The sequence below is a fragment of the Hyla sarda genome, unplaced genomic scaffold, assembly GCF_029499605.1.
Source record: "Hyla sarda isolate aHylSar1 unplaced genomic scaffold, aHylSar1.hap1 scaffold_36, whole genome shotgun sequence".
Taxonomy (NCBI): domain Eukaryota; kingdom Metazoa; phylum Chordata; class Amphibia; order Anura; family Hylidae; genus Hyla; species Hyla sarda.
The window spans coordinates 127,396-154,009 of NW_026610372.1; the positions used below are offsets into that span (position 1 = coordinate 127,396).

At 43.8% G+C, this 26,614-nt stretch overlaps 1 protein-coding gene across 1 annotated transcript in view; it reads right to left on the reverse strand.

The window, feature by feature from the left end:
• The window catches only part of LOC130331910 (transcription factor Sox-6-like), a gene marked incomplete in the record, with an annotated part of 403,713 nt that overhangs the window by 114,370 nt on the left and 262,729 nt on the right, over positions 1-26,614 (reverse strand). The window contains 1 exon segment of the mRNA XM_056553725.1: positions 22,116-22,184. Within this exon segment, the coding sequence (XP_056409700.1) occupies positions 22,116-22,184 (69 nt within the window).

Below are 26,614 nucleotides of genomic sequence, written 5' to 3' on the forward strand. Positions count from 1 at the left end.
CAAACACTTAGGGCACATGGGCTTATCAGCAAGGAATGAGAATGGAGGGGCTATAACTCTGCAGTACAGAAATAACATGGCCTATTTGGCACCACATGTGTAGGTCAACTATCTTCATGGATTCCTCCGGGGCGATCATTATATATATATATATATATATATATATATATATACACATATATATATATATATATATATATATATAGCACAAGACAATATACTAGAACTGTAACATCAGATATATCAGAGGCTTCGCTGGGGGGCAACCACTCACCAACACCTTGACAGAAATAATTTGGGTCAACACAAATGCAAACAGAGCTGTGATCGGCTGCTGCGGAATGGAATCCTGTTGTTTCATTTTCTTCTGTTCTTAGTTATAATAAACCACAATGGAATCCATCAGATTATTTCAACGCGTTGACCAGTTCTACGAGCTGCATGTTTCTGTAGACGTTTGTCTCCTACATTACAGCTCAGAGTAAATTTGACGACAACTTTTAATAAATATTTCAACGTGTCAGGAAGTTCTAAGCTGTCTATATCCTGGCCAGATGTCTATTCCACTCACTTATATATCTCTCTCTATTCTGCTTAGTGTCTCTCTTGATTCCACTTGTCTGTCTCACTGTTTCTACCCCTTGTCTGACTCTCCTTTCTGCTCACTGTCTCCCTCTCTTTTTTGTTTACCTGTTGTCCCCTCGTGCCTGCCTCTTGCCTGTTCACCTCTCTTGTTTACCTCTGTCTCCTACCCTGCCTGTCTCTCTATTCTCAAAAAAGTGTCCCTGAGAGTATTCAGGGCAAAATTGACAACAACAACCTATAAGGGGTGACCCCCTTATGGGGACAACCCTCACTAGAACCCTCCCTATAAAATATTTGCTTTATTTAATATTGATTAAAATATGTGACCCCAAAAGAAAAGTTAAAATGTGCAGTGGTAGGGGAATGTATATGATCAGGTGTGAAGGAATTCACACACTAAAGGGTGTTCGGGGCAGCTGCACATGTATTCAATTCCACTCTGTGGACCACTGGTAATTCCAGTGTCCACTAGTGCTCCGCTGTCCCTCACTCCTTTGTTCCTAAAGATCCCCTGTACCAAGATTGGCATGGGATTGGCCGCGGTAATACCGCAAGAAGCGCGACTATGACGTCCCGCTTGCCGATTGGCCACTCCAGGGACAGAAAGTACCGGCCACCAGAGCCTTTATTAATACCTGTCGGGCGTTTGCACAGTAGCCTCGCAACCCTAGACAAAGGTGATTCGTCACCGCAACGTCGGGGAGGCCTACGGACGGTCCGAGTTTTAGTTAGCGTGGTACAGGGGATCTTTAGGAACAAAGGAGTGAGGGACAGCGGAGCACTAGTGGACACTGGAATTACCAGTGGTCCACAGAGTGGAATTGAATACATGTGCAGCTGCCCCGAACACCCTTTAGTGTGTGAATTCCTTCACACCTGATCATATACATTCCCCTACCACTGCACATTTTAACTTTTCTTTTGGGGTCACATATTTTAATCAATATTAAATAAAGCAAATATTTTATAGGGAGGGTTCTAGTGAGGGTTGTCCCCATAAGGGGGTCACCCCTTATAGGTTGTTATTGTCTCTCTATTCTGCTCACCTGTCTATCCTGTTCACATGTGTCTCTGCTGCCTTGCATGTCTCTATCCTACTTGCAAGTCTCTCTCTCTGCTCACCTGTCTCTATTTTATTCACCTGTCTTTCTCTCTCCATTGCGTGTCTCTATCCTGCAGCATTCTATATTTCTTTTAACCTGACACCCAACAGTCCAGTATGTGCCCTGGTGAGGAGGGCACAAGTATCTTCTCATTCATACTTCGGGTCCAGACCATCTTGAGGCTTTGCTCGCACCTCCCCACGTCTCCATGCACATGGCTCATGTTCCTCATCCATCCACTGCTCGGTGCTGAGGTTGTCTCTATTAAGCTATTTTGTGCGCATCATTAACTTTTAACCAGGCGTCGATAGCTTTATTGTTTAAATTGCACAGGACTTTATTTAACGTCAGCATTTCTCCGGCTCCTGACAAGGACTCCTTCGTTTTATAACTAATTGAATTGATCCCTGGAAAGCAGAAGCCACTAGACAGAATTATTCCCCACAACGTGTCAATATATTAAATCAAAGGGGTAATGAGTTAGGTCATAGCTTCTTTTATCTGACGAGACTGGAAGAACGCAGCAGTTTTAACTGTTCACTTACTGCAGAGATTAATGGTCGGGTGAAGACCCTGGGGGCAGCTGGAATGGCGCCCACAATAGCTGTCACTCAGTTTTCCCAGAGGCAGGTATAACAAGGAAATAGCAGAGAAGAAAGTCGGCGGCTTAGTTTGGTTTCCACGTATTTCACGTGTCAGTCTTTGGTGATGTGATACAAAATGCCACACACATATTTACAAGTGTTACACAACAAAAAAATAAGCACAACATGGGTGACACCGATAAACCATATTGCTTTTGACCAAAAGAGAACACACTATAGGTGAGAAAGACATCACAAAAAAAAAAGAATCTTCCAGATGTTCATCTAAATGAGAGTGCCGACCATCATAAGTATAGGTCACAATTCAGACACTATCAGATTCCACTGATTGTGTCTATCACAGTGTACATTGGTCAGATTGCTTCCTTCAACTTGGGTGGATGGTTTGGTCTCATTTGGTAAAAGCCCCTAGATGGTTGTGAGCAGACTGTAAAACATCTCGAGGAATGATCCCCCCTTTGATTCTTTGGATTGGGATGAATTTACTGATCCCTGTGTTCATCCAGGATTTCCTGTCTGGTGTTGGGGCCTCCACTGTATGTTGTCCACGATCCTGATGTTTGTCCTTTATAGTGAGTACTCTCTTGATGTAATCACTTGGGTGGCAGGTTTGGCCTCATTTGGTGAAGGCCCCTGGATGGATGTGAGCAGACAAAATACATCTAGAGGCTGACGTGAATAATATCTTCTTGGAATCTTTGGATTGGGATAAACGTCCTAATCTCTGCTCCAGTAAGTCCATCCAGGATTTTCTCTAGTGTCTGGTGTTGAGTCCAGTCTATGGGACTATGGTGTGCATGATCCCGGTGTTTCTTCTTCATTGTAAGTGCTTTTTCTATCTAATCACTGAGTGAAACGTTTGGCCTCATTGGGTGAAGGCCTCTTGACGATAGTGAGCAGACTGCAGAACATCTAAACGAAGGTCAATCTAGATCAATAGTTAAAATCAATCTTGTAGTGTAGCCCTGGCCTAAGTGTCTCCTCCAATGAGTCCTTGCCCCATCCTGCTGTAAGCAGGTTGTAGATACTTGGTTAAGCCATGTAGAGGCTGATGTGCACAATGTCCCCTGGGATTCCTTGGATTGGGTTGAACATCCTGAGCACATTGTATGTATGATCACATGTATGACATTGCTGCTCGGCACCTCCTGTTGTTCAGCTGCAGGAAAATTTGATTTATATCGGACAAACCCTTCAAGACTATCCCTGCTGGATGGGACTCACAATAGGGAATAACAAAATGATTAAGAAATTAGACTTGTCCTGTCAGCTTTTCCTCTAGGTTTTTACAGCTGCTGACTCACATGTTGGATTCGCCGTCTCTTTCCATCTGGATCGCAGCTCATCCGCTCAGCACCTAATAATTCAGCCCGTTACTTCTAACTACTTTTTTCTTTTTCTAATGATCAGATGCTGTTGCTGACTCCTAAATCGCTGCCCCGTAGACCACAGATCGCTGCCCCGTAGACCAAAGATCGCTGCCCCGTAGAACACAGATCGCTGCCCCGTATGAACACAGATCGCTGCCCATAGACCACAGATCGCTGCCCATAGACCACAGATCGCTGCCCCGTAGACCACAGATCGCTGCCCCGTAGACCACAGATCGCTGCCCCGTAGACCACAGATAGCTTCCCCGTAGACCACAGATCATTGCCCTGTAGACCACAGATCGTTGCCCTGTAGACCACAGATCGTTGCCCTGTAGACCACAGATCGCTGCCTCGTATGAACACAGATCGTTGCCCTGTAGACCACAAATCGCTGCCCAGTAGACCACAGATCGCTGCCTCGTATGAACACAGATCGTTGCCCTGTAGACCACAGATCGCTGCCCAGTAGACCGAAGATCGCTGCCCCGTAGACCACAGATCGCTGCCCCGTAGACCAAAGATCGCTGCCCCGTAGAACACAGATCGCTTCCTCGGGTGAACACAGATCGCTGCCCTGTATGAACACAGATCGCTTCCCAGTAGACCACAGATCGCTGCCCATAGACCACAGATCGCTGCCCATAGACCACAGATCGCTGCCCCATAGACCACAGATCGCTGCCCCGTAGACCACAGATCGCTGCCCCGTAGACCACAGATCGCTGCCCCGTAGACCACAGATCGCTTCCCCGTAGACCACAGATCGTTGCCCTGTAGACCAAAGATCGTTGCCCTGTAGACCAAAGATCGCTGCCTCGTATGAACACAGATCGTTGCCCTGTAGACCACAGATCGCTGCCCAGTAGACCACAGATCGCTGCCCAGTAGACCACAGATCGCTGCCTCGTATGAACACAGATCGTTGCCCTGTAGACCACAGATCGCTGCCCAGTAGACCACAGATCGCTGCCCCGTAGACCACAGATCCCTGCCCCGTAGACCACAGATCCCTGCCCCGTAGACCACAGATCCCTGCCCCGTAGACCACAGATCCCTGCCCCGTAGACCACAGATCCCTGCCCCGTAGACCACAGATCCCTGCCCAGTAGACCAGAGATCGCTGCCCAGTAGACCAGAGATCGCTGCCCCGTAGACCAGAGATCGCTGCCCCGTAGACCACGGATCGCTGCCCCGTAGACCACGGATCGCTGCTCCGTAGACCAGAGATCGCTGCCCCGTAGACCACAGATCGCTGCCCCGAAGACCACAGATCGCTGCCCTGTAGACCACAGATCGTTGCCCCGTAGTCCACAGATCAGTGCCCCGAAGACCACAGATCGCTGCCCTGTAGACCACAGATCGTTGCCCCGTAGTCCACAGATCAGTGCCCCGTAGACTATAGATCACTGCCCCCATAGACCATAGATTGTCCAATGACCCTGCTCATCCTTCATCTCCTGGTGCACGGAGGCCTGGAGAGGTTATTACGAAGATCATGTGACAATGTGTGACCTCTCATATAATGTCACCATTAATGCCTCATGTGACTTGTTTTCTCCACTGGTCGCCAGTTTTTACTCCCTTCTACGATGTTTACAGAAATAGGAGAATTTACAGTAAAACTTTGTCCGGGGCAGAATGTAGATTTTCATCAGACTCGCCATATTAACCCTTTCGTGAGTCTATACTAACATTTATTTCTTCTTCATCTGACCTTATTAACCAGTAAGGTGCCGTGTGAAGTGGGGCGAGTGGCCGCACAGCATCCAGGACTGATGGGAAGGTTTCCATAGTCGGTCGGCTTGTTTTCCAGTGTTTGGCCTCCAGTCGCTCGGCGCGGGGAAGAAAGGACGCATTATCTGAGCTATAAATTGGGATTTTCCTAGAGACGCGCTGGAATCTCTTTGTGAATGGCGACTCTCATCAGCGCTACAGATCGTCGTGTCCGCTCCGCTGTTTCCCACCACAAACATATTCTTCATAGCCAATGGGCAAAGGGTCCCCGGACTGTGCAGCCGCCTCAAAGGCTCGGTTCTATATTTACCAACCACAGGCATCTGCTACCTGACTTCTCCAAACAAAAATTATAATATCAAAGGCGTCTGTGGAAAGAGAAGGAGCAAGCGCACAAGAGCATTAGTCACGCTCTGCGCTATTTGTTTCCATTTAATAATATTTGCATTTTTTATTTTATTGCATTCCAGCTCCTGCGTCCATCCCTGCAGTGAGATCCTGAGAACAGGACCCCAGCTGGGTGGTCACTGCATCTACTGGGGGCTGCCCTGATCGGAGGTCTCTGATACAATAACCATGAGGAAAGATAGCGTCCAGCAAAAGTGACCGAACCTCTATGTGACCAGGAAGAAGATGAAGACTTCATGGCAGAACTGGGTGCACTACCATAGAGATTCCCAACAACATAGGTGTACGTCCTATAGAAGCTAGGGGCCCCAGGAAGAGAGCAGCCAGAGTCACTACGACTGCTAAGAGACGAGGGGCCACAGACACTACAAATGCTTGGAGATCAAAGAAATAAGGTGCCACAATCACTACAACTGCTGGGAGATCGTAGAGATGAGGGGCCACAATCACTACAACTGCTGGGAGATCATAGAGATGAGGGGCCACAGTCACTACAACTGCTGGGAGATCATAGAGATGAGGGGCCACAATCACTACAACTGCTAGGAGATCATAGAGATGAGGGGCCACAATCACTACAACTGCTGGGAGATCATAGAGATGAGGGGCCACAGTCACTACAACTGCTGGGAGATCATAGAGATGAGGGGCCACAGTCACTACAACTGCTAGGAGATCGTAGAGATGAGGGGCCACAATCACTACAACTGCTGGGAGATCGTAGAGATGAGGGGCCACAATCACTACAACTGCTGGGAGATCATAGAGATGAGGGGCCACAATCACTACAACTGCTGGGAGATCATAGTGATGAGGGGCCACAATCACTACAACTGCTGGGAGATCATAGAGATGAGGGGCCACAATCACTACAACTGCTGGGAGATCATAGAGATGAGGGGCCACAATCACTACAACTGCTGGGAGATCATAGAGATGAGGGGCCACAATCACTACAACTGCTAGGAAATCATAGACATGAGGGGCCACAATCACTACAACTGCTGGGAGATCATAGAGATGAGGGGCCACAATCACTACAACTGCTGGGAGATCATAGAGATGAGGGGCCACAATCACTACAACTTCTGAGAGATCATAGAGATGAGGGGCCACAATCACTACAACTGCTGGGAGATCATAGAGATGAGGGGCCACAATCACTACAACTGCTAGGAAATCATAGACATGAGGGGCCACAATCACTACAACTGCTAGGAAATCATAGACATGAGGGGCCACAATCACTACAACTGCTGGGAGATCATAGAGATGAGGGGCCACAATCACTACAACTGCTGGGAGATCATAGAGATGAGGGGCCACAATCACTACAACTGCTGGGAGATCATAGAGATGAGGGGCCACAGTCACTACAACTGCTGGGAGATCATAGAGATGAGGGGCCACAATCACTACAACTGCTGGGAGATCATAGAGATGAGGGGCCACAGTCAATTTATGGCACTGGCCTCACATTCTATTCCAAAAAACTGGTGCCTACGTTCATCCGGCTGGAACGTAACGTAGAATCAATAATCACATAATGAAAAGATGGGAAGATTTTAGCAGATCTCTGCTTACTGTCAGTGAATTAAAACTGCACTGACCTGATATTTCGCATCGCTACTACATATCCTTTGGGAGCTGAACATATCAGCAGCACAGGGCTCACGTCCTGATGGTTTGTCACAGTGTATCGGTGCAGTTGACAAGTATTAGTCTGGAGTGCTGACTCTTTATGGCGCGGTGGGGTTGCCTCTCGTATACGCACCTGTGAAGTCAGGGCATGCCGTTCCTGAAATCCTCTGTGCTGTCTTCTTTGGCAGACTGCAGCGTCTGTAGACATGTGGAGCTGATTATCAGCCGCTATATATCACAACATGTGAAAGACTCAATGATGTAAATCTCGTTCTTAACAAACACAGCATGAAGAAGCCACCGATATAAACTGTAATTACTGCGCGATAGACGCTCCCGGCGACGGCGTCTGCTGACAAAGCCATTGTGCCGCACAGTCAAGTCTGTTTGTTTCTTATAAGACGTGTTTATTCTGTGCGCTGAGGAAATCAAGTGTGTCAGGAGGATCCCCTGTTGTGCTCAGCTCCATGTGCAGCCGCAGACTACACCAGGGCAATGTGAGAACTGCACCCAACAGGCCCCTCCCACTATGTGACATCATCAGTGCGCTAAATAGCCGACAATAAATCGCAATATATAAGTATCATATGTCACAGAGAAAAACAACACAAGCCACATAAATTACAGCTTCTAATATACTCCAGAGCTGTACTCACTATTCTGCTGGTGAGGTCACTGTGTACATACATTACATTACTTATCCTGTACTGATCCTGAGTTATATCCTGTATTATACTCCAGAGCTGTACTCACTATTCTGCTGTTGAGGTCACTGTGTACATACATCACATTACTTATCCTGTACTGATCCTGAGTTATATCCTGTATTATACTCCAGAGCTGTACTCTCTATTCTGCTGGTGAGGTCACTGTGTATATACATTACATTACTTATCCTGTACTGATCCTGAGTTATATCCTGTATTATACTCCAGAGCTGTACTCACTATTCTGCTGGTGAGGTCACTGTGTATATACATTACATTACTTATCCTGTACTGATCCTGAGTTATATCCTGTATTATACCCCAGAGCTGTACTCACTATTCTGCTGGTGAGATCACTGTATACATACATTACATTACTTATCCTGTACTGATCCTGAGTTATATCCTGTATTATACTCCAGAGCTGTACTCTCTATTCTGCTGGTGAGGTCACTGTGTATATACATTACATTACTTATCCTGTACTGATCCTGAGTTATATCCTGTATTATACTCCAGAGCTGTACTCACTATTCTGCTGGTGAGGTCACTGTGTATATACATTACATTACTTATCCTGTACTGATCCTGAGTTATATCCTGTATTATACCCCAGAGCTGTACTCACTATTCTGCCGGTGAGGTCACTGTGTATATACATTATATTACTTATCCTGTACTGATCCTGAGTTATATCCTGTATTATACTCCAGAGCTGTACTCACTATTCTGCTGGTGAGTTCACTGTGTACATACATTACATTACTTATCCTGTACTGATCCTGAGTTATATCCTGTATTATACTCCAGAGCTGTATTCACTATTCTGCTGGTGAGGTCACTGTGTACATACATTACATTACTTATCCTGTACTGATCCTGAGTTATATCCTGTATTATACTCCAGAGCTGTACTCACTATTCTGCTGGTGAGGTCACTGTATACATACATTACATTACTTATCCTGTACTGATCCTGAGTTATATCATGTATTGTACTACAGAGCTCCCAGCATTCCCTGTTTTACTAGTGTGATCCCTCTGCTGATTTGCATTCTGGTAGGTGTAGTCGGGGTATATTCTGGGAGGTGTAGTCGGGGTATATTCTGGTAGGTGTAGTCGGGGTATATTCTGGGAGGTGTAGTCGGGGTATATTCTGGGAGGTGTAGTCGGGATATTTTCTGGAAGGTGTAGTCGGGGTATTTTCTGGGAGGTGTAGTCGGGGTATTTTCTGGGAGGTGTAGTCGGGGTATTTTCTGGGAGGTGTAGTCGGGGTATTTTCTGGGAGGTGTAGTCGGGGTATTTTCTGGGAGGTGTAGTCGGGGTATATTCTGGGCGGTGAAGTCGGGGTATATTCTGGAGGTGTAGTCGGGGTATATTCTGGAGGTGAAGTCGGGGTATATTCTGGAGGTGAAGTCGGGGTATATTCTGGAGGTGAAGTCGGGGTATATTCTGGGCGGTGAAGTCGGGGTATATTCTGGAGGTGAAGTCGGGGTATATTCTGGGCGGTGAAGTCGGGGTATTTTCTGGAGGTGAAGTCGGGGTATATTCTGGAGGTGAAGTTGGGGTATATTCTGGGCGGTGAAGTCGGGTTATATTCTGGAGGTGTAGTCGGGGTATATTCTGGAGGTGTAGTCGGGGTATTTTCTGGAGGTGTAGTCGGGGTATTTTCGAATACTATGATTTCTGATGTCTCATTGCTGCAGTTGCGCTGCAGATGTTTCCCAGCTCAGAGGAGAAGTAGTCATCATCCTGTGAAGTCTGCGGCCTACAGGCCCAGCACATATGTGAGAAATTACGGCTGGTTTACCGGAGACAAGCGGCTGTCAGGTCTGGAGCAGAGGCCGATCCCCGGGGGTCCTATTTCCTCAGTGCGCCTGCCATTCATTCTATTAGCGGCGCTCCCCCTGCGCAGATTGTGTATACAGGGCGATAAATCATTTAATCAGCTCTGCTTAATGTACACATCAGGCTGAGCGCCTCCCGCTGCTGCCAGGACGTCTGCTCCTCTAGACCACAACAAGATGTCAGAAGCGCCTACATCCAGCAGGACCGTCCCGTTAAATTCAACATCGCCCTGGGGACACCACAAATCCTACGGGTCCATACAGTATCGGGAATGTGGGAAGGTTACAAGAAGATCAGTGCTGTGTGTACACACCGAGACAAGGGCCACAGCACCCCTACCCTCACCCGCAGGCTCGACTACAGCACCCCAGACATCCGATGCACGAAGCGAACACCGCTCTGATTCAGATGACCGGAGATGTGGGCGGAGGCTCGTGATGTCACAGCCATGCCCCCTCAATGCAAGTCTATGGAAGGGGGCATGACGGCCGTCACGCCAGCTCCCATTGACTTATATTTAGGGGGTTGTTCTAAGAAGATGCAAATGGCACCAGCACTAACACCACTCTAAATAAACAAAGCAGCCCCAATAGTCAATCCACTTCGGGCACCTGTCCTGTTAGCGGTGGTGCACGTAGCCAAATAGATACATATCCAGGCAAAAAATGAAAAGAAGGACAGTGGCCGGCACTCACCAATCAGGAGACTTTATTTTCTCGGGAGACCCCTGCCTCTGATCCCTGCCACTGCTACTTGATTCATGCACCACACAAGAAAATAAAGTCTCCTGATTGGTGAGTGCCGGCCACTGTCCTCCTTTTCATTTTCTGCCTTATATTGAGGGGGGTGTGGCTGTGACTTCATGAGCGGAGCAAGTCTCTGTCACTGCACCTGTCTCTCTAAACGAACACCAGGTGCAGCAGGGAGAATGAAGGGGTCCCCAGCGGTGGGATCCCCGCGATAGGGGATAAGATGTCTAGTGGAGGAGTACCCCTTTAAGGACGCAGGGATTTTTAGTTTTTGCACTTTCGTTTTCCTCCTAAACTTATAATAGCCAGAACATTTTCATCCTACAGACCCATATGAGGCTTCTTCTTCTTCCTCTTCCTCCTCTTCTTCTTCTTCTTCCTCTTCTTCTTCCTCTTCTTCTTCTTCTTGTTCTTCTTGTTCTTCACGTTATTGCTATTGTTATTGTTGTTGTTCTTCTTGTTCTTGTTCTTCTTGTTATTGTTCTTCACGTTATTGCTATTGTTAGTGTTGTTGTTATTGTTCTTGTTGTTGTTCTAATTGTACTTTGTAATGACATCAATCATTTAACCACAATAACTACAGTGAAACCCCCCCAAAAATTATTTGCAAGGTAAAATTGAAAAAAAAAGAAAAACTAAATTTTGAGAGTCCTGTAGGCTTCTATTTCTACACAATGCACTTTTTGGTAAAACTGATATATTATCTTTATTTTGTAGGTCCTTACGGTTACAATGATCCCCATATGTATGAATCCGTTTCCTTACAACCCTCCTCCTCTGACCCCCTAGAACTTTTTATTTTTCTGTATACTTGTCTGTATGACGGTAATTTTTTGCACTGTGATTTGTATTTTTTATTACGTTTTATTTTTCTGTATACTTGTCTGTATGACGGTAATTTTTTGCACTGTGATTTGTATTTTTTATTACGTTTTATTTTTCTGTATACTTGTCTGTATGACGGTAATTTTTTGCACTGTGATCTGTATTTTTTATTACGTTTTATTTTTCTGTATACTTGTCTGTATGACGGTAATTTTTTGCACTGTGATTTGTATTTTTTATTAGGTTTTATTTTTCTGTATACTTGTCTGTATGACGGTAATTTTTTGCACTGTGATTTGTATTTTTTATTACGTTTTATTTTTCTGTATACTTGTCTGTATGACGGTAATTTTTTGCACTGTGATTTGTATTTTTTATTACGTTTTATTTTTCTGTATACTTGTCTGTATGACGGTAATTTTTTGCACTGTGATTTGTATTTTTTATTACGTTTTATTTTTCTGTATACTTGTCTGTATGACGGTAATTTTTTGCACTGTGATTTGTATTTTTTATTAGGTTTTATTTTTCTGTATACTTGTCTGTATGACGGTAATTTTTTGCACTGTGATCTGTATTTTTTAGTTGGACCCTTTTTGTTTTTATGGGACTTTTGATAAACATTTTTTATGATATATGAAGTGACTGTACACAGCAGGTCTTGTCTTTTTTTGATTTACACCATTGACCGTGTGGTTCAATTAACATTTTATACTAATAGTTCGGTCGTCTCCACACGCGGTGATATTACAAATGTTTTCATTTACATTATAAAAAAAAAAAAAAGGAGTGTTATTAAAACTTTTATTAGGGGTGGGGCTTATGCACATTAACTTTTTTTAAATATTTTCTTTACAATTTTTTTGTCCCCACAGGACACTATTACATCCTGATGTTGACAAACAGGGGGCGCTCACAGTCACATGATACATTGTTTTATGATAACATTACTGTTTGCTCATGGCGTGTTACTGTTCTCTGGTGTCACATCCCTTGTCCTCCCTGTAACTAAACCGCAGGATCCTCAATGTATCGACCCATCACAGACAACAACCCAGACAGGAGAAGTGGTACTGTGCCTTTGTCCCTCATCAGAGTACATAGGAGAAGTGGTACTGTGCCTGGTCCCTCATCTGAGTACACAGGAGAAGTGGTACTGTGCCTTTGTCCCTCATCAGAGTACACAGGAGAAGTGGTACTGTGCCTTGTCCCTCATCTGAGTACACAGGAGAAGTGGTACTGTGCCTTTGTCCCTCATCAGAGTACACAGGAGAAGTGGTACTGTGCCTTGTCCCTCATCTGAGTACACAGGAGAAGTGGTACTGTGCCTTTGTCCCTCATCTGAGTACACAGGAGAAGTGGTACTGTGCCTTGTCCCTCATCTGAGTACACAGGAGAAGTGGTACTGTGCCTTGTCCCTCATCTGAGTACATAGGAGAAGTGGTACTGTGCCTTTGTCCCTGATCAGAGTACATAGGAGAAGTGGTACTGTGCCTGGTTCCTCATCTGAGTACACAGGAGAAGTGGTACTGTGCCTTTGTGCCTCATCTGAGTAGACAGGAGAAGTGGTACTGTGCCTTTGTCCCTCATCAGAGTACATAGGAGAAGTGGTACTGTGCCTTTGTCCCTCATCAGAGTACATAGGAGAAGTGGTACTGTGCCTGGTCCCTCATCTGAGTACACAGGAGAAGTGGTACTGTGCCTTTGTGCCTCATCTGAGTAGACAGGAGAAGTGATACTGTGCAGTGATTAGGCAGCGTGTCTTTTGCAGACTTCGCTATAAAGCAGAGGTCCGACGCTCAGAATTGGAGGTCAATTAGACACTTAATGATGAAGCGAATCCTTAAATATATTTCTACTATTATTATCCCAGCAAAAAATTAATTAAGCGGGTCATGGTGGACACGGGGCTAATGTGGAGAGTAATTACTGCTGATCCGCACGCTCCCGCTATACACCGCGCGCTACGCTCAACACTACTACAATCTCTAGTGTTTAATCACATGAATAAAGTCTAAGATCTGAGAGCGGCTCAGCCAGAGATCGTCAGCTCCTCCATTATTAACCACAAGGACACCGGGACCGGCAGCCACCGAGGAGACCGGCCCTGTCCGGATACATAGATAGATGTGAGATAGATAGATGTGAGATAGATAGATGTGAGATAGATAGATGTGAGATAGATAGATGGATGTGAGATAGATAGATATGAGATAGATATGAGATAGATAGATGAGAGATAGATAGATGTGAGATAGATAGATGTGAGATAGATAGATGTGAGATAGATAGATGGATGTGAGATAGATAGATATGAGATAGATGTGAGATAGATAGATGAGAGATAGATAGATATGAGATAGATAGATGTGAGATAGATATGAGATAGATAGATGTGAGATAGATAGATGTGTGATAGATAGATAGATGTGTGATAGATAGATGTGTGATAGATAGATGTGTGATAGATAGATGTGTGATAGATAGATAGATAGATATGAGATAGATAGATAGATAGATAGATAGATAGATATGAGATAGATAGATAGATATGAAATAGATAGGAGATAGATAGATGTGAGATAGATAGATAGATGTGAGATAGATAGATGTGAGATAGATAGATGTGAGATAGATATGAGATAGATAGATATGAGATAGATAGATGTGAGATAGATAGATGTGAGATAGATAGATGTGAGATAGATAGATGTGAGATAGATAGATGTGAGATAGATAGATGTGAGATAGATAGATGTGAGATAGATAGATAGATGTGAGATAGATAGATGTGAGATAGATAGATATGAGATAGATATGAGATAGATAGATATGAGATAGATAGATGTGAGATAGATAGATAGATAGATATGAGATAGATATGAGATAGATAGATGTGAGATAGATAGATGTGAGATAGATATGAGATAGATATGAGATAGATAGATGTGAGATAGATAGATATGAGATAGATAGATATGAGATAGATAGATATGAGATAGATAGATATGAGATAGATAGATATGAGATAGATAGATGTGAGATAGATATGAGAGATAGATATGAGATAGATAGATGTGAGATAGATAGATGTGAGATAGATAGATGTGAGATAGATAGATATGAGATAGATAGATATGAGATAGATAGATATGAGATAGATAGATATGAGATAGATAGATATGAGATAGATAGATGTGAGATAGATAGATGTGAGATAGATAGATGTGAGATAGATAGATATGAGATAGATAGATATGAGATAGATATGAAATAGATAGATATGAGATAGATAGATATTTCTGTAAATAGATATTTCCTCCTTTATTCTGGATGGAGCGGTCACCACTCATCTCTAATATAAATAGCACAAATGTCTCCATTTAATCTCCACAAATTTCCTTCCGCCGCCGCCGCCGCCCCCGATGTATACCACCATACTACACAAAATACTTAAATATACTTATAAAATCCGCCATATTATTATTTCTGGGAGATTTTAGCATTTTTCGTCTTTGCGGTAAAGTCGCTGGGTGTTTGGGGCGGTATTATTATTTTTAGCCTAATCCATGTAACAGAATCCGTTTGCATTAGTCATGTGAAGACCGTTGCTATGGCGATGTTTTTTCCACGTTCAATACTAGGTAATTACCAACATACAAGAGGGTAAGTACCACGCACCGCGCCAATCCCGTCTGACTGCGACTCATATCTGACACATTCATATAAGACACGTTATTTTACGGAACAATCCCCAACATGGGCACGAAAATGTGAGAAGGATGAGAGGAACCGGAAGATCTGCATCCTCATCATGTCCCCGCTGATCTCTAGTCACCGCTGATCTCTAGTCACGTCACCGCTGATCTCTAGTCACAGCACCGCTCATCTCTAGTCACAGCACCGCTCATCTCTAGTCACGTCACCGCTGATCTCTAGTCACGTCACCGCTCATCTCTAGTCACAGCACCGCTCATCTCTAGTCACGTCACCGCTGATCTCTAGTCACGTCACCGCTGATCTCTAGTCACAGCACCGCTCATCTCTAGTCACGTCACCGCTGATCTCTAGTCACAGCACCGCTCATCTCTAGTCACGTCACCGCTGATCTCTAGTCACGTCACCGCTGATCTCTAGTCACAGCACCGCTCATCTCTAGTCACGTCACCGCTCATCTCTAGTCACAGCACCGCTCATCTCTAGTCACGTCACCGCTGATCTCTAGTCACGTCACCGCTCATCTCTAGTCACGTCACCGCTCATCTCTAGTCACAGCACCGCTCATCTCTAGTCACGTCACCGCTGATCTCTAGTCACGTCACCGCTGATCTCTAGTCACGTCACCGCTGATCTCTAGTCACGTCACCGCTGATCTCTAGTCACGTCACCGCTGATCTCTAGTCACGTCACCGCTGATCTCTAGTCACGTCACCGCTCATCTCTAGTCACGTCACCGCTCATCTCTAGTCACAGCACCGCTCATCTCTAGTCACGTCACCGCTGATCTCTAGTCACGTCACCGCTGATCTCTAGTCACGTCACCGCTGATCTCTAGTCACGTCACCGCTGATCTCTAGTCACGTCACCGCTGATCTCTAGTCACGTCACCGCTGATCTCTAGTCACGTCACCGCTGATCTCTAGTCACAGCACCGCTCATCTCTAGTCACGTCACCGCTCATCTCTAGTCACAGCACCGCTCATCTCTAGTCACGTCACCGCTGATCTCTAGTCACGTCACCGCTGATCTCTAGTCACGTCACCGCTGATCTCTAGTCACGTCACCGCTGATCTCTAGTCACGTCACCGCTGATCTCTAGTCACGTCACCGCTGATCTCTAGTCACGTCACCGCTGATCTCTAGTCACGTCACCGCTGATCTCTAGTCACAGCACCGCTCATCTCTAGTCACAGCACCGTTCATCTCTAGTCACAGCACCGCTCATCTCTAGTCACGTCACCGCTGATCTCTAGTCACGTCACCGCTGATCTCTAGTCACGTCACCGCTGATCTCTAGTCACGTCACCGCTGATCTCTAGTCACAGCACCGCTCATCTCTAGTCACGTCACCGCTGATCTCTAGTCACAGCACCGCTGATCTCTAGTCACGTCACCGCTGATCTCTAGTCACGTCACCGCTGATCTCTAGTCACAGCACCGCTCATCTCTAGTCACGTCACCGCTGATCTCTAGTCACAGCACCGCTGATCTCTAGTCACGTCACCGCTGATCTCTAGTCACGTCACCGCTGATCTCTAGTCACGTCACCGCTCATCTCTAGTCACGTCACCGCTGATCTCTAGTCACAGCACCGCTCATCTCTAGTCACGTCACCGCTCATCTCTAGTCACAGCACCGCTGATCTCTAGTCACGTCACCGCTCATCTCTAGTCACGTCACCGCTGATCTCTAGTCACAGCACCACTCATCTCTAGTCACAGCACCGCTCATCTCTAGTCACGTCACCGCTCATCTCTAGTCACGTCACCGCTCATCTCTAGTCACGTCACCGCTCATCTCTAGTCACGTCACCGCTGATCTCTAGTGATGGATAGGCTGTATTCTCAGTGATGTCACCGCTGATCTCTAGTGATGGATAGGCTGTATTCTCAGTGATGTCACCGCTGATCTCTAGTGATGGATAGGCTGCATTCTCAGTGATGTCACCGCTGATCTCTAGTGATGGATAGGCTGTATTCTCTGTGATGTCACCGCTGATCTCTAGTGATGGATAGGATCTATTCTCAGTGATGTCACCGCTGATCTCTAGTGATGGATAGGCTGTATTCTCAGTGATGTCACCGCTGATCTCTAGTGATGGATAGGCTGTATTCTCTGTGATGTCACCGCTGATCTCTAGTGATGGATAGGATCTATTCTCAGTGATGTCACCGCTGATCTCTAGTGATGGATAGACTGTATTCTCAGTGATGTCACCGCTGATCTCTAGTGATGGATAGGCTGTATTCTCAGTGATGCCACCGCTGATCTCTAGTGATGGATAGGATGTATTCTCAGTGATGTCACCGCTGATCTCTAGTGATGGATAGGCTGTATTCTCAGTGATGTCACCGCTGATCTCTAGTGATGGATAGGCTGTATTCTCAGTGATGTCACCGCTGATCTCTAGTGATGGATAGGCTGTATTCTCAGTGATGTCACCGCTGATCTCTAGTGATGGATAGGCTGTATTCTCAGTGATGTCACCGCTGATCTCTAGTGATGGATAGGCTGTATTCTCAGTGATGTCACCACTGATCTCTAGTAATGGATAGGCTGTATTCTCAGTGATGTCACCGCTGATCTCTAGTGATGGATAGGATGTATTCTCAGTGATGTCACCGCTGATCTCTAGTGATGGATAGGCTGTATTCTCAGTGATGTCACCGCTGATCTCTAGTGATGGATAGGATGTATTCTCAGTGATGTCACCGCTGATCTCTAGTGATGGATAGGCTGTATTCTCAGTGATGTCACCGCTGATCTCTAGTGATGGATAGGATGTATTCTCAGTGATGTCACCGCTGATCTCTAGTGATGGATAGGATGTATTCTCAGTGATGTCTCCGCTGATCTCTAGTGATGGATAGGCTGTATTCTAAGTGATGTCACCGCTGAACTCTAGTGATGGATAGGCTGTATTCTAAGTGATGTGACCGCTGATCTCTAGTGATGGATAGGCTGTATTCTCAGTGATGTCACCGCTGATCTCTAGTGATGGAAAGGCTGTATTCTCAGTGATGTCACCGCTGATCTCTAGTGATGGATAGGATGTATTCTCAGTGATGTCACCGCTGATCTCTAGTGATGGATAGGCTGTATTCTCAGTGATGTCACCGCTGATCTCTAGTGATGGATAGGTTGTATTCTCAGTGATGTCACCGCTGAACTCTAGTGATGGATAGGCTGTATTCTAAGTGATGTCACCGCTGATCTCTAGTGATGGATATGCTGTATTCTCAGTGATGTCACCGCTGATCTCTAGTGATGGATAGGATGTATTCTCAGTGATGTCACCGCTGATCTCTAGTGATGGATAGGCTGTATTCTCAGTGATGTCACCGCTGATCTCTAGTGATGGATAGACTGTATTCTCAGTGATGTCATCGCTGATCTCTAGTGATGGATAGGCTGTATTCTCAGTGATGTCACCGCTGATCTCTAGTGATGGATAGGCTGTATTCTCAGTGATGTCACCGCTGATCTCTAGTGATGGATAGGCTGTATTCTCAGTGATGTCACCGCTGATCTCTAGTGATGGATAGGCTGTATTCTCAGTGATGTCACCGCTGATCTCTAGTGATGGATAGGCTGTATTCTCAGTGATGTCACTGCTGATCTCTAGTGATGGATAGGCTGTATTCTCAGTGATGTCACCGCTGATCTCTAGTGATGGATAGGATGTATTCTCAGTGATGTCACCGCTGATCTCTAGTGATGGATAGGCTGTATTCTTAGTGATGTCACTGCTGATCTCTAGTGATGGATAGGATGTATTCTCAGTGATATCACTGCTGATCTCTAGTGATGGATAGGCTGTATTCTAAGTGATGTCACCGCTGATCTCTAGTGATGGATAGGCTGTATTCTCAGTGATGTCACCGCTGATCTCTAGTGATGGATAGGATGTATTCTCAGTGATGTCACTGCTGATCTCTAGTGATGGATAGGCTGTATTCTCAGTGATGTCACCGCTGATCTCTAGTGATGGATAGGCTGTATAATCAGTCATGTCACCGCTGATCTCTAGTGATGGATAGGATGTATTCTCAGTGATGTCACTGCTGATCTCTAGTGATGGATAGGCTGTATTCTCAGTGATGTCACTGCTGATCTCTAGTGATGGATAGGCTGTATTCTCAGTGATGTCACCGCTGATCTCTAGTGATGGATAGGTTGTATCCTCAGTGATGTCACCGCTGATCTCTAGTGATGGATAGGCTGTATTCTCAGTGATGTCACCGCTGATCTCTAGTGATGGATAGGCTGTATTCTCAGTGATGTCACCGCTGATCTCTAGTGATGGATAGACTGTATTCTCAGTGATGTCACCGCTGATCTCTAGTGATGGATAGGCTGTATTCTCAGTGATGTCACCGCTGATCTCTAGTGATGGATAGGATGTATTCTCAGTGATGTCACCGCTGATCTCTAGTAATGGATAGGCTGTATTCTCAGTGATGTCACTGCTGATCTCTAGTGATGGATAGGATGTATTCTCAGTGATGTCACCGCTGATCTCTAGTGATGGATAGGCTGTATTCTCAGTGATGTCACCGCTGATCTCTAGTGATGGATAGGCTGTATTCTCAGTGATGTCACCGCTGATCTCTAGTGATGGATAGGCTGTATTCTCAGTGATGTCACCGCTGATCTCTAGTGATGGATAGGCTGTATTCTCAGTGATGTCACCGCTGATCTCTAGTGATGGATAGGCTGTATTCTCAGTGATGTCACCGCTGATCTCTAGTAATGGATAGGCTGTATTCTCAGTGATGTCACCGCTGATCTCTAGTGATGGATAGGTTGTATTCTCAGTGATGTCACTGCTGATCTCTAGTGATGGATAGGATGTATTCTCAGTGATGTCACCACTGATCTCTAGTAATGGACAGGCTGTATTCTCAGTGATGTCACCGCTGATTTCTAGTGATGGATAGGCTGTATTCTCAGTGATGTCACCGCTGATCTCTATTGATGGATAGGATGTATTCTCAGTGATGTCACCGCTGATCTCTAGTGATGGATAGGCTGTATTCTCAGTGATGTCACCGCTGATCTCTAGTGATGGATAGGTTGTATTCTCAGTGATGTCACCGCTGATCTCTAGTGATGGATAGGGTGTATTCTCAGTGATGTCACCGCTGATCTCTAGTGATGGATAGGCTGTATCTCAGTGATGTCACCGCTGATCTCTAGTGATGGATAGGATGTATTCTCAGTGATGTCACCGCTGATCTCTAGTGATGGATAGGCTGTATTCTCAGTGATGTCACCGCTGATCTCTAGTGATGGATAGGGTGTATTCTCAGTGATGTCACCGCTGATCTCTAGTGATGGATAGGCTGTATTCTCAGTGATGTCACCGCTGATCTCTAGTGATGGATAGGTTGTATAATCAGTGATGTCACCGCTGATCTCTAGTGATGGATAGGATGTATTCTCAGTGATGTCACCGCTGATCTCTAGTGATGGATAGGCTGTATTCTCAGCGATGTCACCGCTGATCTCTAGTGATGGATAGGCTGTATTCTCAGTGATGTCACCGCTGATCTCTAGTGATGGATAGGATGTATTCTCAGTGATGTCACCGCTGATCTCTAGTGAAGGATAGGCTGTATTCTCAGTGATGTCACCGCTGATCTCTAGTGATGGATAGGCTGTATTCTCAGTGATGTCACCGCTGATCTCTAGTGATGGATAGGCTGTATAATCAGTGATGTCACCGCTGATCTCTAGTGATGGATAGGATGTATTCTCAGTGATGTCACTGCTGATCTCTAGTGATGGATAGGCTGTATTCTCAGTGATGTCACCGCTGATCTCTAGTGATGGATAGGCTGTATTCTCAGTGATGTCACTGCTGATCTCTAGTGATGGATAGGCTGTATTCTCAGTGATGTCACCGCTGATCTCTAGTGATGGATAGGCTGTATTCTCAGTGATGTCACCGCTGATCTCTAGTGAAGGATAGGCTGTATTCTCAGTGATGTCACCGCTGATCTCTAGTGATGGATAGGCTGTATTCTCAGTGATGTCACTGCTGATCTCTAGTGATGGATAGGATGTATTCTCAGTGATGTCACCGCTGATCTCTAGTGATGGATAGGCTGTATTCTCAGTGATGTCACTGCTGATCTCTAGTGATGGATAGGCTGTATTCTCAGTGATGTCACCGCTGATCTCTAGTGAAGGATAGGCTGTATTCTCAGTGATGTCACCGCTGATCTCTAGTGATGGATAGGCTGTATTCTCAGTGATGTCACTGCTGATCTCTAGTGATGGATAGGCTGTATTCTCAGTGATGTCACCGCTGATCTCTAGTGATGGATAGGATGTATTCTCAGTGATGTCACCACTGATCTCTAGTGGTGGATAGGCTGTATTCTCAGTGATGTCACCGCTGATCTCTAGTGATGGATAGGCTGTATTCTCAGTGATGTCACCGCTGATCTCTAGTGATGGATAGGCTGTATTCTCAGTGATGTCACCGCTGATCTCTAGTAATGGATAGGCTGTATTCTCAGTGATGTCACTGCTGATCTCTAGTGATGGATAGGATGTATTCTCAGTGATGTCACCGCTGATCTCTAGTGATGGATAGGCTGTATTCTCAGTGATGTCACTGCTGATCTCTAGTGATGGATAGGCTGTATTCTCAGTGATGTCACCGCTGATCTCTAGTGATGGATAGGCTGTATTCTCAGTGATGTCATCATTCTCTTATAATAAGTAATATTACACTACGGGATGTTATATAAGGTCACTTACCCCCCCTTCCCTCCCATAGGACGGACTTGTCCATTGTGACACTGACCTGGATCTGTTGCTGCAGGATGTTGATTTTGTGTTGTTGTTGTAGTAGTTGTTGTTGTTGTCGTGCGATCTGTACAGAAGAGACACGTCCATTAGTCACATGACCTACAGGCTGTATATATATATATTTACACCCCTTCCGCCATATACAGAGGACATCCCCTATAACTGCCAGATATTATGACCATTTATTTATTGGAGAACCAATTGTCACGTGACCCGCCAGTGATCCATGGGAAATCTGATCCTGATTATCACCGGCGAGCGGCCGACACCTCAAAGAACCGCGACATTTATAAGAAGAAACAGGAGAAACAGGACAGACATGAAATACTTCTAATATACAGTACTGAGGGCTTATATACATCTATATAACACTACTGTACTGTAATAAGATATCATCCTCTATATAACACTACTGTACTGTAATAAGATGTCATCCTCTATATAACACTACTGTACTGTAATAAGATATCATCCTCTATATAACACTACTGTACTGTAATAAGATGTCATCCTCTATATAACACTACTGTACTGTAATAAGATGTCATCCTCTATATAACACTACTGTACTGTAATAAGATATCATCCTCTATATAACACTACTGTACTGTAATAAGATATCATCCTCTATATAACACTACTGTACTGTAATAAGATATCATCCTCTATATAACACTACTGCACTGTAATAAGATATCATCCTCTATATAACACTACTGTACTGTAATAAGATATCATCCTCTATATAACACTACTGTACTGTAATAAGATATCATCCTCTATATAACACTACTGTACTGTAATAAGATATCATCCTCTATATAACACTACTGTACTGTAATAAGATATCACCCTCTATATAACACTACTGTACTGTAATAAGATGTCATCCTCTATATAACACTACTGTACTGTAATAAGATCTCCTCCTCTATATAACACTACTGTACTGTAATAAGATATCATCCTCTATATAACACTACTGTACTGTAATAAGATGTCATCCTCTATATAACACTACTGTACTGTAATAAGATCTCCTCCTCTATATAACACTACTGTACTGTAATAAGATCTCCTCCTCTATATAACACTACTGTACTGTAATAAGATATCATCCTCTATATAACACTACTGTACTGTAATAAGATGTCATCCTCTATATAACACTACTGTACTGTAATAAGATGTCATCCTCTATATAACACTACTGTACTGTAATAAGATGTCATCCTCTATATAACACTACTGTACTGTAATAAGATGTCATCCTCTATATAACACTACTGTACTGTAATAAGATATCATCCTCTATATAACACTACTGTACTGTAATAAGCTGTCATCCTCTATATAACACTCCTGTACTGTAATAAGATGTCATCCTTTATATAACACTACTGTACTGTAATAAGATGTCATCCTCTATATAACACTACTGTACTGTAATAAGATATCATCCTCTATATAACACTACTGTACTGTAATAAGATGTCATCCTCTATATAACACTACTGTACTGTAATAAGATATCATCCTCTATATAACACTACTGTACTGTAATAAGATGTCATCCTCTATATAACACTACTGTACTGTAATAAGATCTCCTCCTCTATATAACACTACTGTACTGTAATAAGATATCATCCTCTATATAACACTCCTGTACTGTAATAAGATATCATCCTCTATATAACACTACTGTACTGTAATAAGATATCACCCTCTATATAACACTACTGTACTGTAATAAGATGTCATCCTCTATATAACACTACTGTACTGTAATAAGATATTACCCTCTATATAACACTCCTGTACTGTAATAAGATATCATCCTCTATATAACACTACTGTACTGTAATAAGATATCACCCTCTATATAACACTACTGTACTGTAATAAGATATTACCCTCTATATAACACTACTGTACTGTAATAAGATATCATCCTCTATATAACACTACTGTACTGTAATAAGATATCACCCTCTATATAACACTACTGTACTGTAATAAGATATTACCCTCTATATAACACTCCTGTACTGTAATAAGATATTACCCTCTATATAACACTACTGTACTGTAATAAGATATCATCCTCTATATAACACTACTGTACTGTAATAAGATATCACCCTCTATATAACACTACTGTACTGTAATAAGATGTCACCCTCTATATAACACTCCTGTACTGTAATAAGATATTACCCTCTATATAACACTACTGTACTGTAATAAGATATCATCCTCTATATAACACTCCTGTACTGTAATAAGATGTCATCCTCTATATAACACTCCTGTACTGTAATAAGATATCCTCTATATAACACTCCTGTACTGTAATAAGATATTACCCTCTATATAACACTCCTGTACTGTAATAAGATGTCATCCTCTATATAACACTCCTGTACTGTAATAAGATATCCTCTATATAACACTCCTGTACTGTAATAAGATATTACCCTCTATATAACACTCCTGTACTGTAATAAGATATCACCCTCTATATAACACTCCTGTACTGTAATAAGATATCCTCTATATAACACTCCTGTACTGTAATAAGATATCATCCTCTATATAACACTCCTGTACTGTAATAAGATATCATCCTCTATATAACACTACTGTACTGTAATAAGATATCATCCTCTATATAACACTACTGTACTGTAATAAGATATCACCCTCTATATAACACTCCTGTACTGTAATAAGATATCCTCTATATAACACACCTGTACTGTAATAAGATGGTAGCTAATCTAGTACCATCCGGAACGTGTGAATCCCTGATTTTCAACAGAAAATCTGACGTGTCATGAAGACAGGATTTCGCCCGAGTAGTATAAGGGCGAAGAATCTGCTCCACAAAGATCGACAAAGCGCTGGTGAGGGGTCTCCTGCCTGATACAATGGGCCGACCAGGGGGATCTGTGCATTTGGTGATTGAGTGGCACTCTCGTCCAGGTATTGGTAGCCCAGGTACCAGGGCGCCCCCCGGGGTCAGTGTCCGGGACCCTTAGTGGCCCTGTGACATGTGACCGGGTGATCCCCTCCGGGTCGGCAAGGATCGGGCGGTGGACGTTGGGATTCCCTGGTGGGTGAGAGAGATGTGTGCCCAGTATGACTGCTATACGTTCAGGATGAGTGGGGACAGAACCACGGACTCAGACATACTACTTTTCTATTATTGATATTGCGCTTTGCCAACACCTCATGCAGTATTGCCCTACATTAAGATGGCCACCGCTATGTGACTTGCAGCGGTGCGCATGCGGACCCGGCCAATACACTGACGTTACACTGATAGTCATGTGATCTATTTCCACCAGAGGTGATTGGTCCGTTCCTTTACAACTTTATTTATACATGGCGTCTGTCGCCATGACACTGGCTGTATCTTTACACTGGCGTTCGCCGCCATTACACCTGTTACACATGGGACACGCTTCCTCGGTGAGTGACGCCACACACCTGCCCTGAATCCCTATGATACTTAAGATGTTTGTTTACATACTTTATTGTTTTTATATTTATACCATTCTCTGTTGTACCTATGTATAAGATCTGCATAGAGATGATTTTATTATCACTCACTTGTATCTGGATGACCATTGTACATCCCCTAATATCCTTCTGATGCACTGTAAGCACTTTCCGAATGTTTACATATTTATAATTGTTTGTAATTAGGATTGATTTGTTTCACCCTCTATATATACTTTGCTGTGATCACTGTTATTTAGCTTGAGAATGGTGTTGGGAGAACAACGAAACGTCGCTGCTGTTTGCTTTTGGAATAAAGCCACTTTTTTTTATTTTTTCACTACTATTGAGTGCAGCGAAAATCCTTTATGTTTTATATGAATTGGACCCAAGACCAGGGGCCCCAGACTGCTTGCACCATATCCATTCTATCGGAAGTGCTGCCTACCGCCTCAAGCTCTATATATATATATATATATATATACATATATATATATATATATATATATATACATACATCTCCTCTCCTCTGTATATATATATATAGATCTCCTCTCCTCTGTATATATATATAGATCTCCTCTCCTCTGTATATATATATAGATCTCCTCTCCTCTGTATATATATATATAGATCTCCTCTCCTCTGTATATATATATAGATCTCCTCTCCTCTGTATATATATATAGATCTCCTCTCCTCTGTATATATATATATATATATGGATCTCCTCTCCTCTGTATATATATATATATAGATCTCCTCTCCTCTGTATATATATATATATATATGGATCTCCTCTCCTCTGTATATATATATAGATCTCCTCTCCTCTGTATATATATATAGATCTCCTCTCCTCTGTATATATATATAGATCTCCTCTCCTCTGTATATATATATATAGATCTCCTCTCCTCTGTTTATATATATAGATCTCCTCTCCTCTGTATATATATATATATAGATCTCCTCTCCTCTGTATAT